The sequence below is a fragment of the Dromiciops gliroides genome, chromosome 2 (assembly GCF_019393635.1).
Source record: "Dromiciops gliroides isolate mDroGli1 chromosome 2, mDroGli1.pri, whole genome shotgun sequence".
NCBI classification, from domain to species: Eukaryota; Metazoa; Chordata; class Mammalia; order Microbiotheria; family Microbiotheriidae; genus Dromiciops; species Dromiciops gliroides.
The window spans coordinates 373,826,383-373,845,469 of NC_057862.1; the positions used below are offsets into that span (position 1 = coordinate 373,826,383).

General features: G+C 39.7%; 1 protein-coding gene across 2 annotated transcripts in view; it reads right to left on the reverse strand.

The window, feature by feature from the left end:
• Positions 1-1,618: 1,618 nt before the first annotated feature.
• CSNK2A1 (casein kinase 2 alpha 1) overlaps positions 1,619-19,087 on the reverse strand; it is a 60,375-nt gene continuing 42,906 nt past the window's right edge. For both annotated transcript variants that reach the window (XM_043983156.1, XM_043983157.1), the window contains 7 exons: positions 18,579-18,662; positions 16,593-16,703; positions 12,451-12,552; positions 10,418-10,518; positions 9,083-9,231; positions 6,036-6,122; positions 1,619-4,705 (listed from right to left, as the gene is read on the reverse strand). In XM_043983156.1, coding sequence (XP_043839091.1) covers positions 4,590-4,705; positions 6,036-6,122; positions 9,083-9,231; positions 10,418-10,518; positions 12,451-12,552; positions 16,593-16,703; positions 18,579-18,662 — 750 coding nt within the window. In that variant the 3' untranslated portion in view covers positions 1,619-4,589. The remainder of the gene's footprint in view (positions 4,706-6,035; positions 6,123-9,082; positions 9,232-10,417; positions 10,519-12,450; positions 12,553-16,592; positions 16,704-18,578; positions 18,663-19,087) is intronic.

Consider the following 19,087-nt stretch of genomic DNA (forward strand, 5'->3'; position numbering starts at 1 on the left):
CAAGTAGTGTTAGGGTGACTCTACTAACAGATCAGAATTAGAAGGGGGTGTTAATTGCACTTACACTTGGAAGGGGGCATTCTGATAAAAGACAGGGTCACAGCTCTTAAAAGAGCTCACATGTGTGACCCTGGGCAAGTCATTTAACCCTCATTGCCCTGAAAAAAAAAAAAAGCTCACAAAGATTTTTGAAGGAACTTTATCAGTGGAATCCTTGAACTTAGGTAAGACCAAGGCCATCAAGATCTCACATGACTCTTTTTCTGAAAATTTCTTCTCCCTTTAATGACTTCTACATTCCAGGCACACTAGAATACTTTCGCTTTTAGCCTTCTGGTTTCCCCTCACAGTTCCTCAAGCTTATTTAATGTTCTTCACCTGCTGAATTCCTAGTTGTTCTTTAGGAGTCCTTCACTCCACAATGTTAAAAAAAAAAACAAACAAAAAACCCCCAACAAACTTTCCCTTCAGGCTTCACATGCCACTTTGAATTGTTCCACTCTAATGATTTTGAAATATGGATCAGTTGTTGGCTTAATCCTCTTTAAAATAATTGGTTTTTACACACAATTGGTGCTTAAGAAATGCTTAACTGAATGACCATGATCAAATAAATGCACAGGTAAGTACTTGGAAAGAAAAATAAAGCTTCTCCAAGTGGTTTATACAAGCACTGCCCACTTTCCCCCTGCTCAAGTCACTTAATATGGACAACAATGCATTTAACCAAAAGTTGGTTTCTAGCAATACCAACTATGTTTCAATAGGTATGATTTCCAGCATTACATTGTAAAAGTGAGGATTCAGTTTTATTAATGGAATCCAAAAACGTTAGAGGTGGAAAGCTCCTTAGATATCTAGTTCACTTCTCATTTTTGTGGAGGCTGATAATCCAGAAGTGAAGTGACCTTTCCCAGGTCACACAGTAAAGGTCAGGACTTGAGCCATCTAGTGCTTTTTTTTCCAAAACACCAAGGACCAGATTAATTCTGAATTTCTGAGTACCTGTCATGGACATAACTTAATGCTAAGCCTCTAATGAAGTCATAAACAGCAAGTACCACAATATTGTTAGGACTAATAAGCATGCAAAAGGAATATTCAAAGCCTTCAAGGCTTAATTCAAATAGGGCTGGAGATCTAGATCACTTAAGCTTTTTTTAGGCTAACAAGCTCTCTAAGCACTGACCTAACAGCATATGTGAAATTCCAGGGAGGAGTTGAAACATAAGGTAATGCAAATATGGAAACAACTATCCGGAGCTTCACACTGCTCCTGTTGCAGGTTTCATCGAGATGAACTTAATTGTTTTCCTTCACTACTGGACAAAACTTACTAGATCTTAGATCGCCAGTCATAAGAAATAATAGAACACAAAATGTCAGTTGGAAGGAGCCTTAAAGAATATCTTGCTCCTTGGTTTTATATTAGAAGAAATTGAGGCCTGGAAAGGAAAAGTGATGTTAGCCCAAGGTCTCAGTGGCAGAGCCAGGTTCTCTGCAAATGTTCAGTCTAGTATGATTACCCAAAACACTACCTCTCAGATCCAGTGCACTTTCTCTGCATTCGAAGTCGGATAGAGAAAAGTGTATTTACTCAGGCTCTGGGGACATTTCATTTGTTTAAATGTTTTTATTAAAAAAAAAATTAAAGACCTCCATGGCACAACTTCTTCCCAGCACAGTTAGGTTTTTAGTTAGATCAATTACAATACAATTACAACCAAGAGATTTTTCTTCTGACTTAACTAAAAAAGAGGGTGAGGGGGTGCACTTCAAACAAGGTTAAAAAAATATGCTTTTAAAAAACCTTTAGAAGTAATTGCCAACAGAACTTTCACATATTGGCATCCAATTTCCTGCTATCGAATGCAATGCAGAGACGCAGGGAGTGCTGAGAAATGTGCTCCAATACAAGGTGTACAGATGAGGTAATTTACAACACAGAAGTTGTTACTCTGCAAACCCTTGCCCACCTGCCCACCCACCCACCCCAGACTCTTGTTAAACTGTCTTTCCTCTTTCCAGATTCATGCATGTGCAGTGGCTCTAAAGTAGCATTTTTTTTTTGCTTATTTATTTTTGTAAAAAAAAAAAAAGCCCATGGGTGGCATTCCTTTCAGGCTTGTTTCAATTCCTTGTAAGGCTGATGGGTGTTAGAACCTCCAGCTGTTTGTAGCTGCCCGCATCAACCTCAGCTACAACTACATTTTCTGAACTAGGAGGAAATGAATATTGACAACTCTCCCTTCCCTTTTGATAAAGAGAAGAAGGCTTCCTTAGAAAGAGTCCTGTTTAAACTACAATTCAGTGCAAAACCTAATCACAAGTTGCATCCCTGGCACAATGGTTGGTGCCGTTGGTTCCTGCACAAAGTCAACATGGTAGCTTTCACATCATTTTAGGGCCTAAATAGGTAAAAGTATAATAAATATTTACTCCGAGTGGTTATGGGGAATAAAGTACACTGATGTGCATTAAGAATTTCTCCCCTTCAGCTCTCCCTTGGCTTCATATAGTGAGATAAAAAGGAGGCCACGATTTTCTCCTTCTAAACCCTATTGCTCCTCCAAGCCAATACTCACTACTTACTACCACTACTATACCTCAGTACATTTCACTGAAGCTAATGGGTTATAAAGTTAGACAAGTTTATTAAATAGAACAACCCAAGCAACTGCTTAAACACGACACTCAAGTGAGAGGCTTGTGGAACCAGTGAAGGTCAGGGAAAATAGACTTTAGGGCTTGAGGAGGGATTGGCAAAGAATTCCTGACCCTGAAAAAAAGCAGCTACTGCAATGGGATAAGGGGAGAAAATCCAGAGCTGATGCTTTGTCATTGTGCTTAAAAAACTAGGCTTCTCCAATGGTGCACCCAATAAAGTCCGGTGGCTAAGTTACAGTGGAGAGTGTACACACACACTTACACACACACACACTTACACACACACACACACACACCCTTTTTCCATCCCAAATCCTGGCATGGCTGAGACACAAAAGGAGTTTTATGGCAAAGGATCCTTATTCCCCAACATTTTGGCTTGATGTTTCTAGAAGGCTTCTCTGCACTGCCCAGTATGACAAATCATTCAAAGTGGGTGAGAGAATGGAAGAGGTTGCTTCCCCCAATCCATACAGGGCAGGCTGCAGGCCCCTTCAGTGTAAAGTGACACACCCATCCAGCAAGACCTTTACACAGGGACTTAAATCTAACCTTGATAAATAAAACCAAACGTTTATTTACACCAAAGAATTCCAACACTGGATCTTTCACATAGGAAGGACAAAGTAGTATATATATACACACAGCAAGGATTGGGGAGCAGGGCTGAAACAAGGGTGCTTTGTCGTTGTCAACGGTTAATATTGTTCCACAACTACGGATCTACTGCTTCACTTTCATTTAGAGAGACTTTGCGTTGCTCCTGCCCCTCAGTGTACATTTATGAGACTGAGGTCACAGGTGTTCTCACTGGATGGCACGTGAGGGAAAGGGGCAAATGGGAAGAAGGGGACGGGGAAGAAGCCTCAAAATGTTACTTGGTGTGGTCTGATGTCCCACCAGCTCTAGCTCTTTAACAGCCACTAGGCATGAAATCGGTATAAACAACATTTTGGGTTTTTTGTTGTTTTTAAAAAGGCAAGAGGTTATACCCAGTAACAAATTTAATGCAAAATTGCAAGTAAAAAAATTTGGGAAGGTTTCTCCTTATCTCCCCCACCCTCATCTGCTATGTGAAAAAAGATCTTACAGTCAACCCTACTGGGGAACCTCGACTTGGAAGGGAAATAAAAGAAGACTGGGGAGGCAAGGGGAAAGAAGGGAGGGCAAGTATTTAATTTTCAAACTAAACTTTCAAACTAAAATTACATGCAAGTGAGCTGGATTTAGGGTTAGGTCAATAAGACATGATTCATATTGAATGGAGGTTTTTAGGACCTGTGTGCACTTTGGATAAACTTTCAACATCTAAGTGACTGTGTTCCACTGGTTGGGCCAGTGTACCCTACTGGATTCCAGCTCTTCTGGAGCTGAGTGTTAAAGTGACCAGTATATTACTGTGAAGAATTGGGCCCTCTTCCTCCTTCCCCTTCCTTCCTGCTTCCCTGGAAAAGCTGTATTTTGGTAATCTCTGGAGAAGAGCACAAAGACAACAGACCTCCCAAGGTGTGGGCTGGTGGAGGAGTAATGGTGGGAACTGGAAGAGATTTCCAGCTAAATGCAACAGCCAGGAAAAGGGTTGGTTCATCTTTGTTCTTGAGATGAAGAGTTGGGATTGGGGTTGGGTGGGTGGGAAATCGTCCGTGAAATATTCCATCTGCAGGTAATTTGTCAGGGAATCCCCTGAGTTACGAAAAGTTCGAGTAAAAAAAAAAAAAGAAAAAAAGAAAAAAATCAGCCTATAATAATTTTTTATAATGACTGAACTACTATAAATCCACAAGCAACTGTTCAGACACGGCGCTTCCGAAGTGTTCCATACCCTCCCCTGCCAAGCACAATTGCATCAAGGGGAGAGATGGAGAGTGGAACCCCCTCCCCCCACCCGGCTCTGCTCAGGCATCAGGAGACAGAGGCCATCATTACTGCTGAGCGCCTGCGGTAGCTGGAACTGGCATCCCCAGGGGGTTGGCAGCAGCAATCACTGGTGAGCCTGCTAGAGGTCCAAGTGGTGAAGGGGTTGGCACTGAAGTAATCCCTGAAAACAAACAACAGAGAATAAGTTAGGGAGTCTGACCAGAGAGAAGCTTCTGTTACTGGGTAGGCATGGAACCTTTCTCCCAAAACTTTAGACACTCATGGAGAAGACTGGATTGGCATTATTAAATGTAAATGAAAACTGTTTCAAGTGACTGTTTTGGAAATTCTAAGTTAAAGTGGAATTTGGTAATCTGATTCTGTCTGACGCCCCCTCACCTCTAAACAGCACATCAGAAATTATAAGGCTCTCCCAATCAAGTAAGAATCTCTAAATACCAGCTTTATTGATTTCTCTTTCTGTTGTGTTTGATCGCATCATTTTTTTGAATAAAGAGGCTTAAGGATGCCACTCTGTACCAGATTCAAATACAATTTGGAGTCTGGCTCTAGCCCTGCCAGGAGATGTGTGTGTACCCAAATTTGCTCTATTTTACCCGACCTAGTCTAACAACTTTATTTTCACTTCTACTATCCTCCAAATCCTGCTGGAACACAACCCTTTTTCTTTTTGGTCACAAAATGCCTTATTTGGAACCATTTCTCTTATTTCTTCTAATGTGATACAAAGCCAATGAATGAGCTCTCAGAGATTTTTTTTAATAAGCATTTAAAAGAAAGTGAATATAACTTAATAAAACCTTATGAAAAGTCAAGTTAGACAGTACAGAATTCTCACCTAATGGCCAGTATGAACAAGACATGAGTAAGATTGTTTCTACTCCTGATTTTACAAGTATTTGGCCTCTTCTATAGGCAAGTTGCTATATTTTGCCCCTGCAGCAGAAGGGGAAGCAAGACCAGCCCAACAGAGTAAATAAGACAGGTGGTGAATTGGATCTCTCGCCCTTTCCTGAACAGACCGGGTAATCTTCTACCCCCAACACCAAGTAAATGGATTAGTAATAAAGCATTCTTAAGATCAGTGACTATGGCTTCCTTTGATAATACTGTCCTACCTTTATAAAGGTTCTTTCACCACTCTGCTAAGGAATTGACAACACCATGAAATGAAGATGATGTTTAACAGTCGTGCTCATTCTCAATGTCTACTCTGTAGTAGAAATTATGGAGCCCAAAGAGGGGAACAATGCCCAGAGGAATAAAAATACCACCATGTTTCTTTCCCTTTTCCAGCTAAATTTTCTATTTCCATTCCTGAAAGTCATACAATTTTCTCTATCATTACAAGTGAGCTGAAGCCTTGTTAATTAATTACTCCTTTCTAAAGATGATTTGCAAGAATCATTTGATACCAATAACGGCATCCAGAAGTGAAAGGATCCCAAACTCCACCACTTTCTTCCCTAAGATAAAACACCACAACTGACCTGACATCATGTTGGCGGTGCTGACAGGAGTGCTGCCGCTTGGCATGTTGGATGTGCCCATCCGAGCCTGGTCCTTCACAATTGGGTCTATGAAGGAGACAATGTGTTTACATTCTGTTTTGTTTGAATACAATCTGACAATTTTATATACAAAGTAGCAAACTGGTTCTTCATAGTTCCAGAAAGGGAAGAACTATATCTTGCTGCTGAAAGCTATAAGAAGGCAAATTCTGGCTCAATAAAAGCTTATCAAAGATATATGAAAACAGATATACCTGGAGGTGTTCAAGTAAAGACTGATCGCTTATCAGGGATTGTTCTAATTTGGACTATGACATCTGAGGCCCGAATTATTGAGCTTTTATGACCTTTTATTATTTTTTATTAATTTTTTTAAAATAATAAACATTTTTATTTATAGTTTTGAGTTCCAAATTTTGTCTCTCCTTCCCCCCCTTCCCCTCCCCGAGGACATAAGCAATCAGATATGGGTTATACATGTGCAATTATGTAAAACATTACCATATTGGTCATTTTGTAGAAGAAAACTTGAGTAAAAAAAAAAAGTTTAAGAAAGTGAAAAAAGGGGGCAGCTAGGTGGCACAGTGGATAAAGCACTGGCCCTGGATTCAAGAGGACCCTGAGTTCAAATTCAGCCTCAGACAGTTGACTAGCTGTGTGACCCTGGGTAAGTCACTTAACCCTCATTGCTCCCCCAAGTGAAAACCAGCATGATTCAGTCTGTTTTCAAACAATATCACTCTTTCTTTGGAGGTAGACAGTATGATTTTATGACTATTAAGTGATTAATCCCTTAAAAAATCTTGAAATGTGTTGTTTATACATCACAATCATTTCTAAATATACCCCCTCTTCTTCCCTCTCCTATTTAGCAAGTCCCCTCTTTTAACAAAGATTTTTAGAAGGGGGAGGAGCAGTTCAGCCAACCAAACAAATCAGTTGTGGCTAAGAATCTATATATAGAATATTCCACTAATTCAGAGTCCCCAACCTCTGCAAAAAAAGAAAATAAAGGCATTTCCCCAACTCTTCTCAAGAGTCAAGGCATAGTGTTTAGATTAATTTTGTTGATGCTGTTGTTTTTTTCTGTTTATATGGAGTATTTATGCAGCACAGTGGGATATAATATTGAACTAGGGAGTCAAGAAGATTCAAGTTTGAATCCTGCCTCAGACACCTGGGCAAGTCACTTAACTGCTACCTGACTCAAGTTTCCTCATATGGAGATAATAGCACCTGATTCACAACCAAATGTGAGGACAAAATGAGAATGTCTGTAAAGCATGTTGCAAACCTTGAAGAGCTACATAGATTATAACTATTTATACATTTCTGTGATCGCCTAATATATTTATACATGGCAGCGTGGTTGCATAGTAGATAGAACGTAGGACTTGGTAGTTAAGGACTGAGTTTGAATTCTGCTTCAGGATCTTACTAGCTGTGTGACCCTGGATAAGTCATTTAAATTCTTTAATACCTAAGTTTCCTTATCTGAAAAACAGGGATAATATGTTGTAGCAGCCTCACAGGGTTGTTGTGAGGATGAATGAGGTAACATATAAAATGCTTTGTAAACTGTAAAATGATATATAAACAATAGCTATTTATTGTTTACCAGGTTCTGCTTTTCAAGAGACTTGTATGATTAAATTTGGAGATACCCTGAATCAGATACACATCTTCCCCCACTGCTAAACTGTGGTTTAAGAATACAGTTTAGCAATGGGGGAAGACTTGTATCTGATTCAAGTTGTCTCCAATTTTTTTTTTTTTTAAGTAAGGCAATTGGGGTTAAATGACTTGCCCAGGGTCACACAGCTAGTGTCTGAGGCCGGATTTGAACTCAGGTACTCCTGACTCCAGGGCCGGTGCTCCATTCACTGCACCACCTAGCTTCCCCTCCAAATTTAATTATACAAGTAAGTATTAATTTATGGTCCAGCAGGTCTTTATAGATTTCAATAAAGCAAACATTCCTTTTGGCTAGAAAAGTACTTAATAGCATCTGGTATACTATTTGACAACTGCTAAATATCTTAACAGATAACAGAAGGAACTTAACAGAGATATGGTTAGTTTTACTGTAATCTAAGGACTCAGGTATCCAGGGCATGAAGCAAAAAGGCCAAGGTTACATATTTGATGCCTGTTTGAGGCCAGTTATCTTTGCAAGAGATGAGATAATGAGAAAAAAAGGATTTAAAGTTGGAAGTATGTATATAGTTCAGCAGAGATATCACCATACCACTCCTGGAACAGTAATTCCATAGAAGCTACAACCTGTAAAATATGATGTCAGATTTCAGGATGTTATAGAATGCTAAGAGTTAGAAGAACTAACTCTTAGGAACACATAATGTTATAACTAGAAGGGACCTTAGAAATCATCTGATATAAACCCTTCATTTTAGAGGAGAAAACTGAGGTCAGAGAGAGTACCACATAAATGTCAGCTACTAGTATTATTGTTGCCCAAAGCTACAAAGTAAGGTGATAAATAGCAGAGCCAGGTCTTTTGATTACCATTGCATGGGTTGTTTCACTCAAACGGTATAGCTATCATTCTCTTCACATACAAATTACGGCACAGTTAAAAAAAATACAATGCAATTTGTAGTTTAACATTTTTGACATATCCTACTTCTCAAAAGCTCACAGAAATTTAGAGCTGGAAGGATTGTTTTATCTAGTTCTCCTCATCTATCTATGATTCTAGAGAGGAAAGTGAAGTCCAGAAGAGCACAAATGATTTGCAAAAGGTCATAAAGCTTATGACTGGCAAAGCCAGTACTAGCTTAGTGAACCTGATTCCTGGTTCAATGATCTTTATTTACACTGTACCAAACCACTCATCATTATAGTCTCATGAAAGGAACAATAAATGCAATGCTACTGGTTTGTTCTGAACTCTCCCAATCGGTGATCAGACTGCCAAATGGAAGTATTACCTATAAGGACTCTGTTGGTGGGGAAGCAGGAGTCAAAGGGCCATGATGGAAAAGAATTTCTGAGGTTTTACTCACAGAAATAAGGGTGTTCCATGGCCTCTCTTGCGGTAAGTCGTGACTGGTGATCATATCGCAGCAGTTTGTCCAAAAAATCGAGGGCTTCTGGACTGACCAGGTGCTGGTTTTCACTGTGAACAAAACGCTCCCATCGCTTACGGGAGTGCCTGCAGAGCAACGAAGTAAGACAACAATCAGACAAGTACAACTGTTGGTGAGAGGTTTCATTTCTCCTTAGAGAGTTGGGAGCTGAATCTGTGGCAAACAAAGTGAACAAAATCAGCAACAGTTGCTACTGGACTCCGAGGATAGTTTTACTCCATTCTTGCCACTTGGTGGCAACAAAATAAATTGAAAATGTGAAATACATGCTGTTGGGGGGGAGAAAAACTGACATACATTTCTGGAATCAACAATAACCAAGTTACTTCAGGGGGTCACATGCTACTACATAGATAGGCGACTTGTGAAATCTACCCTTTTCTCTTTCCTTCCAATGTCAATAATAAATTTCAATAATAGCCTTATATTTTGCCCAATGAGAACCTAGCTCCAAAAGAATCTAACTTACTAAGTAATTAGAAGGTACACTTATGTAGTCCTTAGTGATGAGGAACAAATTTCCTGTATGTAAGGTACAGAGCTGTAATTCAAAGTTTCTTTTTTTGTTGTTTTTTGAGGGGCAATTGGGGTTAAGTGACTTGCCCAGGGTCACACAGCTAGTAAGTGTTAAGTGTCTGAGGCCGGATTTGAACTCAGGTACTCCTGACTCCAGGGCCGGTGCTCTATCCACTGCGCCATCTAGCTGACCCCCAAAGTTTCTTTTTCTTTCTTCTTGGACAGTGGTCTACTTTGAAGAAGCAGCTTAAGTGAAGATGAGAGTGTGAGACTGAATTTACTGAGCTTTTAATTCAGATTTCATTCACTGAAAATGAAACCAAACAGGGAACAACACCAGAGCCACAAAGGGCCTTAAGGATCATCTATTTTAGAGAGGAGGAATCTGGAACTCAATGGAAATGATTTGCTCAAGGTCATAGAGTGAGGAAGTGCTAGTGCTGCACCAAGAATTGAGGGTCCTTTTAGTCCTAATCCAGTGCTCCTTCCACTCCATGCTGCTTCTTTCCCAAACATAACACAAGTCACTTGAGAGTTGGAAAACTGCCATTCAGATCCAACCACACTTTTAAAAATAGACTTCCTGCATGTGGTATGCTGCAGCACTAGAGAAATGTAGGTAACTAGAACCCAACTCTTCCTCCTTAGTCTATAGCAATCAAGTTTTCTTTCTGGGGGAAAAAAAGCCAAGCCTCTTTGCCCCACCCCAACAATGTCTTTCCTTTTCTGACTTACCTGCCCAGGATATCATTGAAACGTGGATCTAGTTCAATGTTGTACTTGTCGATATAGTCATATAAGTCTTCTGTCCCCAGCACCTTTGCTATCCTTACCAACTAAGTTAAATAACAAAAAACAAAACATAACATAAGCATGTGAATAAAGATAAGACTAATCAACTGAAAGGGGATTACCAATTAATCAGCTTTCAAAACCTAGTGGAGCTACCCACATTTCTTAAGGAGGTGGTGGGAAAAGGCAGACTTTCATATTGACCTGTAAACAACATCTAGCCATTGCATTTGCTAGGCAAACTAAACATGGTGCCAATCCCTTTTTTAAAATATACTTTTAAAAACACTTGAAAACTAGCTGCTATGACAAAAGAGAGGAAAAATACTAGGATCAGTAACTGATCCGTTCATGAGTAAAGACTGCCACAGAAAAATTTTGATCAAGTTAATGAAAATATCAGCATTCAAAAGACTGAATTATTCTTGAGATCTGTGGTTGTATTCAGTCAGTACACATCTTTTAATGATTCCAGATTTTTATCATTGATGGTGGCTCTTAGTTTTTACTCCAGTAGATTCATGAATGAGAATCTACTTATATAGAGTCAGGAGGTCCCAAATATCCCCACAAGGCAAGGTGGTTAAACCCTACTGGCATACTCTTTCATATGGGCTAGCTAATTTTTAAAAAGATATTTTGCTAAAGATCTCAAGTGAATCATATCCCTGGGTCAGATAAGCTACATTTTTGATGCTTAAGTTATGACATACACACCTTTATTTTATAGGTAAGAAAATCAGTCAGGGGCAGCTAGGTGGCGCAGTGGATAGAGCACTGGCCCTGGATTCAGAAAGACCTGAGTTCAAATCTGGCCTCAGACACCTGACACTTACTAGCGGTGTGACCCCCCTGGGCAAGTCACTTAACCTTCATTGCCCCACCCCCCAAAAAAAGAAAATGAGTCTACAGATATTAAGTGACAAATTATCCAAGATGACATAGTCAATCAGTGACAAAACCAAGATTAGAATCCAAGTTTCTTAATTCTTTTTTTTTTTTTTTTGGTGGGAGCAATGAGGATTAAGTGAATTGCCATGGGTCACACAGCTAGTAAGTGTCAAGTGTCTGAGGCCCAATTTGAATTCAGGTCCCCCTGAATCCAGGGCCGGTGCTTGATCACTGCGCCACCTAGCTGCCCCCAAAGTTTATTAATTCTCAGTCCAGTACTATTTTTTTTTCACTACAAATATCACATATAGCAGCTGTGAGATTCTGAGCAAGTCTACCTATAAAATAGGGATCATCAGTTTGAAGACAGAGGAGTGGCATTCAAATCTAATTCTGCTTACTCACTCATTTATGTGACTTTGAACTAGTCATTTTTTACTTCTTTGGATCTTATGCTTCCTTGTCTGTAAAAGGAGGAGGCTGGAGGAAATGATCTCTAAGGTGCCTACTTCAGGTCTAAATGTCTATGATCTCTGTCCCTTGGGTTATACCTCACTGGATCATCATGATCTAAAGTGTTAATGCAAATGGGGTTATTATTACAGGCACACCTGTTTTTCTGAAGTGCAATCAACTGGTCAATAACAGTCTGAGTTAGTGCTTGAACCCTTGTGGCATTAACCCCCCTAGAGAGTCAGTCTGTTGTCTCACTGCTTATTTCATGGGTATAGACATGCTTCTTGTGGAACAAGTCAATGACCTTCTGGCCAGTTATGTATTTTTACAGGACCAATTAATGACATTTGGTGAGATATACTTGTATTAGTGGAGGTAAAGCAAACCAGAAGCTCCTCTCTCCCTAGTTCTATCAAAGCAGCCACCCTTTCTACAGAAAGAGATAGGATAAGGCTAACTTTAAAATGTCTCATAGTAATTAACCCTTTAAACAATCAACATAAAATTTTTGAAAATGTAACATAAATTTATGAAAATGTTTGAGGAGACATTCCTAGCTGTGATGCTTATAAATTTCAGTTCAGGAAACAGTGTCTTCCTGATGGCAAATACATGTCATTGCTTATCACCTGATCATAATTGTCATGTCCATGGAAAAATGGCTCCTTCCGAAAGATCATGCTTGCCAACATACAACCCAAGCTCCACATATCCAAGCTGTAATCGTACATCTGCACAAAAGAACAGAGAATATAGAAATCCTTTGGCATCGTTCATGATTAACTCAGTCCAATCTTCAACAAGGCTCCTAGAGTTGTACATTAAGTTTCACTTAACTTACACAGCATTGGGGAAATCTAAAATGTGAGCTGACCATAATTTAGTCTGGAAGAAGGATGCTGAATTCGAGAGAACACAAGAGTTAGGAAAACAACAGAGTGCTTTCTATATAGCCTAATCTAAAGATTTATTTATGGTAGCACCATTTCTAACAGATTTGGTAGGTACCACTGATTTAGTTACAATTTTTATATTATCCCCATAAATTTAGGATCAAATACAAATTCATTCTTTTCACCAGGTTCTTCATGTGGTACTCTGTCCACTGAAGTTAGTGGATTTCATTATTTCAAATGGGTCAAACCGGGGAAACATAAATCAAGGAAGACATGGAATATTGGAAAGAATGTTGGTTTGAGATTGAGGAGACTGGGGTTTTAGTTCCAGTTTTATCATAATCCAGGTGTGTGACCTAAGAAAAATTACTTTTGAGTCTTAGTTTCCACACGCGCAGAAGAGGGAGGAAGTGTTTGACTTGATTTTAATTTTGTTTTGTTTTTTTGCAGGGCAGTGAGGGTTAAGTGACTTGCCCAGGGTCACAGAGCTAGTACGTGTCAAGTGTCCGAGGCTGGATTTGAACTCAGGTCCTCCTGAATCCAAGGCCAGTGCGTTATCCACTGTGCCATCTAGCTGTCCCTTGACTTAAGGTCTCTCCCAATTCTAAAATGTTATTAGCCTAAGAGCTATTGGGAGATGAAAGATATATTCAAGTAGATGAAGAACTGTCATGCAGAAAAGTGGTTAGACTTATTTCTCTTGACTCCAGAGATGAGAAGCAGGACCAAAGCAACAAGTAGGCAGATTATGACTCAATATAACAAAGAACTTTTCAAACAATTTGAATTGCCTGCCATTGGGAAGGATGTCTTATGAAGGAATGTGCCTTCAATCACTAGAAGGTCAGAGTATTCATGCTAGAAGCACCCTTTAAAGAGCTTTAGTCAGTCAAAAAACATTAAGTTGTCTACCATATGCCAGGCACTTTGCTAAGTGATAGGAATACAAAGGACAGACCCTTCTTTCAAGAAGCTCACAGCCTAATGGGGTGACAATACACAAACCACCAAGTACAAATAAGCTGTATACAGGAAAAATTGGAAATAAACCACAGAAAGGCACTAGTATTAAGTCAAAGGTAGTAGTATATAGGGAAGGCACTAGTATATAGGGAAAGGCTTCCTGTAGAACTGGGATTTTAATCAATGAGGAGGTAAATGTCACTGTACCACAGAGTAAGATGTAAGAAGACTGAAAGGATAAGGCAGGAGAGGGAAGGTAAGGTTATGAAGGGCTCTGAACAATAAACAGAGTTTATATTTCATGCTGAAAATGATAGGGAAACACTAGAATTTATTTGTTGAGGGTGGGAGTGAGGATATATTGTGTATGTGAGACATGATCAAACCTGTATGTTAGGAAAATTGCTGTGACAGTTAAGTGGACTAGAGTGGGAGGAGACTTGGTGCAAGGTGACCAACCAGCAGGCTTGAACAACTCTTCTATCAGGGCAGCAGCAGTGTCAGATGAGAAGGGGCTGTGAGAGATGTTAACAAGGAAAATTAACCAGTCTTAGCAACAGCTTGGGTAAGGAGAATGTGAATGAGTGAGCTGAGAATGACTCTTGAATGAGATGAGAATGACACTGACAGTAAGAGAGTAAGTTGGTGGTGCCTTTGACTTTATTAAGAGGGTGAAAAATGAGTTGTTTTGGACATATAGAGTTTAAAGTGTCTACCAGACATCCAGTTCTAGATAGGTGGAGATGTGAGACTGAAGGTCAGCAATAAGGTTAGGGGGCTGGAAGAATATATCTAATAAGTACATTTGAGAATAATCAGCACAGAGATGATAACTAAATTGATGGAAACTGATGAGATCATCAACTGAAATAGTATAGAAGAACAACAGTAGGGGGCAGCTAGGTGGTGCAGTGGATAGAGCACCAGCCCTGGAGTCAGGAGGACCTGAGTTCAAATTCGGCCTCAGACACTTACTAGCTGTGTGACCTTGGGCAAGTCACTTAACCCCAACTGCCTCACCAAAAAATAAATAAATAAATAAATCAAATGAGAGGTTGAGGAAAAATTAGAAAAAATAAAAAATAAAAACAATCCAAGAAAATTATTGGGGCAGCTAGGTGGAGCAGTGGATAAAGCACCAGCCCTGGAGTCAATAGTACCTGAGTTCAAATCCGGCCTCAGACACTTAACACTTACTTAGCTGTGTGACCGTGGGCAAGTCCAAAGAAGAAGAAGAAGAAGAAGAGGAGGAGGAGGAGGAGGAGGAGGAACAAACAACAACAACAACAACAACAACAGTAGAAGATCCAGAACAGAGCCCTGGGAGACACTCAGAGTTTGGTAGCAGGTGTGACCTGTACAAAGATACAGCAAAAGACACTGAGAAGCAGTCAGAAAAGTAGGAGAACCAGGAGAGAGTAGTATCAAGAAAACCTAGAGAAAGAGACAGTACCAAGATAAATAGAGTGATCAACATGTCAAAGGTTATACAGAGGAAGGAAGAGGACTGAGAAAAGGTTATCAGATTTGGCAATTAAGATACTATTGCTGGAGCAGTTAGGTGGTGCAGTGGATAAAGCATTGGCCCTGGAATCAGTAGGACCTGAGTTCAAATCTGCCCTCAGACACTTGACACTTACTAGCTGTGTGACCCTGGGCAAATCATTTAACCCCAATTGCCTCACCAAGGGGAAAAGAAAAAAAAAAATACTATTGCTAACTTTGGAGAGAGCAGTTTCAGTAAAATGATGAGGTTGGAAGCCAGGCTATAGAGAACTGAGTGAGAAGGCAGGCGGTAGAAGCTCTTTTTAAGGAATTTAGCCAAAACAGGAAGGAGAGATATGGAATGATAATTTGGAGGGATAGATGGGATCAAGGATTGAAGAGCGTGGATGTGTTTGTAAAAAGTATGGAAAAAGTTAGTAGACAAGGGGAGATTGAGGATAAGAGAGAGTGGAGATGAGAGGAAATCAGCTGGTCAAGAGAGGATAGAAAGGATCAGTTGTGCATGTTAGAGGTTAGTCTTAGCAAGGAGAAAGGCTACTTAATGAATACTTTTTTCAGTAAAACATGAGACAAGGTTCTCAGTTGAGAAAATGAGAGAATGAGGAACCATGGGATATTTGAAAAGGTTTGGAAGAGCCACTGTTGTGAATAAAATAAGGGAAGTGTAAAAGAATTGTTTTGCAGCAGTGAAGACACAGTTGAGGTTGTATAACAAATCTGAGGTGGAACCAGTCAATATGGGTTTTGTGATTTTTTCTTTTCATTCAGCAGCACATATGTAGGAGTAAAAAGGCTGAGTAGAGTAGAACTGCAATCTGAGGCTTGGCAGGGCAAGACAGGTGATAGGATAAGGGAATAAGGGACTCAAGAGAAGAGTATATAATGCAGAGCTCAACTGGTTGTTCACCAAGGGGTGAAAAGGAGGAGAGCATAGCTAGAGCAGGGTTATTTCAGAGAGAGAACTGAGGGGTTGAGGGACTGGAGTCCTAAGTGTTAGTGAAGAACAGACTTTAGGATTGCAAGACTGAGGGAAAGGTAGACTGACAATCTGTGTGTGTGTGTGCGTGCGCGCGCACGCGCGCGCGTGTCCCAAAGTTCTCAAAAGGAAGCAAGATGCAGAGACAAGACCCCAAGTTAGGTTCTCTGGCTCTACATCACTAAATAAATGTGGAGGGATTTATACATTCAGCGGTTTGAACAAAGTGAGTATACAACCCTAATATTATGCATCTATGGTCACAAGGTTATGATGAATAATTTGTTAGTAATCAGGCTGTTTTTAACCAGGTAGAAGCAGCAAGGAATGATTATGAAGAACAAAGTAAGAGCCATCTGTGTTGGCATAAACTAATACAGCTTCACATACAATCAACACTCCTAACCTGAGTTTTATTTGTACTTCTCACCTGATAGTCTACAAGAAGCTCAGGACCTTTAAAATACCGTGAAGCCACTCGGACATTATATTCTTGGCCAGGATGATAGAACTCAGCCAAGCCCCAGTCTATTAGTCGTAGCTAGAAAAAAAATGAAGGGAGAATTAATGTCGAATTGGGATCTTTGAAAAAGAAAAGCTCTGAACAAAACATTCCCCCCTCCAAGACAGAGAACAATAAGTGGAGGCAATATAATCTCAACTGACAAAACATCTACCGCCTCTATATGGCCCCAATACCCACATGATAATCATGCTTGTGTAGAATCAGTGTCTGAATGATAGAAAGTTGGACTGTCCCTTTCCACCTCTTTATGACTCTTTCCCTTCAGAATTACATTCCAGCCACATCGAATTATCTGCTGTTCCTGATGTCTTTACCCTTGCTGTCCTCCACATCAGGAATAGTCTTGTTTGTATGTCTGCCTCTCTCTCTCCATCTACCTATCCATCTACCTTCTTACTATTATTATAGCAGGGACAAATTCTTACCAAAGCTCCCCGCAGTGCCTAGCACAGTGTTCTGAACACAATAAGTATTTTTAAGGCTGTTTCTGTTCAATGGCATTAGATACTAGTTCACTACACTAGTTGCCCTTCATTCTTTTTTTGTGTGTGTGAGAGGCAATTGGGGTTAAGTGCCCCTCCCATCATTCTTTTTTTTTCCCCCTGGGCCAATGGGGGTTAAGTGACTTGCCCAGGGTCACACAGCTAGTAAGTATCAGGTATCTGAGGCCGGATTTGAACTCGAGTACTCCTGAATCCAGGGCCAGTGCTCTAACCACTGTGCCACCTAGCCGCACCCCCCCCTCCCATCACTCTTAAAGCATATAACAGATGGGAATTATCACTTGTCTCCAAGTTACTGGCTTGTTCTCAAGAAACATAATGTTAGACAACTTTTGGCCAAAGTATGACACAATCAAATATTTCCCAGAGACATGTTTTAATAGGCACTAGTTTACTTATCTCCATTTCTTTAGGAAAAAGTCTTATGTAAAAATCTCAAAGATCTTTATTTTTTTTTTCTCTTAAAATACAACATATAGGAGCAGCTAGGTGGCACAGTGGATAGAGCACAGGCCCTGGAGTCAGGAGGGCCTGAGTTCAAATCCAGCCTCAGACACTTAACACTTACTAGCTGTGTGACCTTGGGCAAGTCACTTAACCCCAATTGCCTCACTTAAAACAAACAAACAAAACCCAAAACAGCATATGATGGCAAGAATGAAACTAGGAAAATCAAAAGTTTTAGGATTTAGCCCTGCCTCTGTTTACTTATGAGTTGTGTGGCCTTGGGAAAGCCACAACTTCTCTAAGCCTCAATTGCCTCATCTTTAAAAGAAAGGCAATAGGGGTAACTAGGTGGTGCAGTGAATAGAGCACTGGCCCTGGAATCAGGAGTACCTGAGTTCAAATCTGGTCTCAGACATTTAACACTTACTAGCTGTGTGACCCTGGGCAAGTCACTTAACCCCAACTGCCTCACTAAAAAAAAAAAAAAGAAAAAAAAAGAAAGGCAATAATATCTACCCTGCCTGCTTTATAGGACTATTGTGAGAATCAAATGAAATAATCAATGAGAACCCTTTGTAATAATAAATGTCTAGATAAATGAGATTAGTAGCATGTTATAATTTGCAAAACACTTTCACATACTCTTGGTTCTCAAAACAACCCTCTAAGTTAGGCAGATTAGGTATTATTAAATTCACTACACATATGAAAAGGCAATTAAAAAAGTAAACTGTATTGACTTGATCTCACAGATTTTTACTGACATATTTGGGAAAAAACCCAGGTCTTCTGATTCCTAGCTCAAAACTCTCCTGTTCATCAAACTGACTCTCTTCTTAGATTTTATTCCCAGCAATGATGGCTTCAACATGTTGCAGTTGAAAGTGGACACTGAAGTTAATCTTGAAGATAAATGAAACCTTAGTTTGCTGCTTTATACCTTTCTGTGTTCGTGATCGATCATGACATTATGAGGTTTAACATCTCTATGCATAATCCCCATGCTATGACAATAATCCAGGGCCTGCAGAAAGAACATGTAAAAGAAGTAAAGAATCAATCTATGAAATGACATTGCTAACTTGTAACTCAGTTAACTTCTAGAAACATAAATGTCCACTATTGTATTCTTATCAATTTTCCCCTCATGAAATCCTGACACTTTTAGGAACAATCACCCTTAAGTAAAAAGCCAAATGTAAATTCAACAACTACTTCTCCTTCAGATGTGCTTAACTCTTCTATAATTTTAACACAGATCACCTGAACAGTTTATCTTTTTAGGCAGTAATCAAAAATCATAGAATGTCAGAACTGAAAGAGAACACAAAGCCTCTGAGTTGGACAGGACTTTAGAATACTGAAAATGTCAAAGTTGGAAGTAGCTCCAAAACAGAGCCAGATGAGAGTTTAGAGACCATGTCATCCAATCTCCCCATATTGTACAAA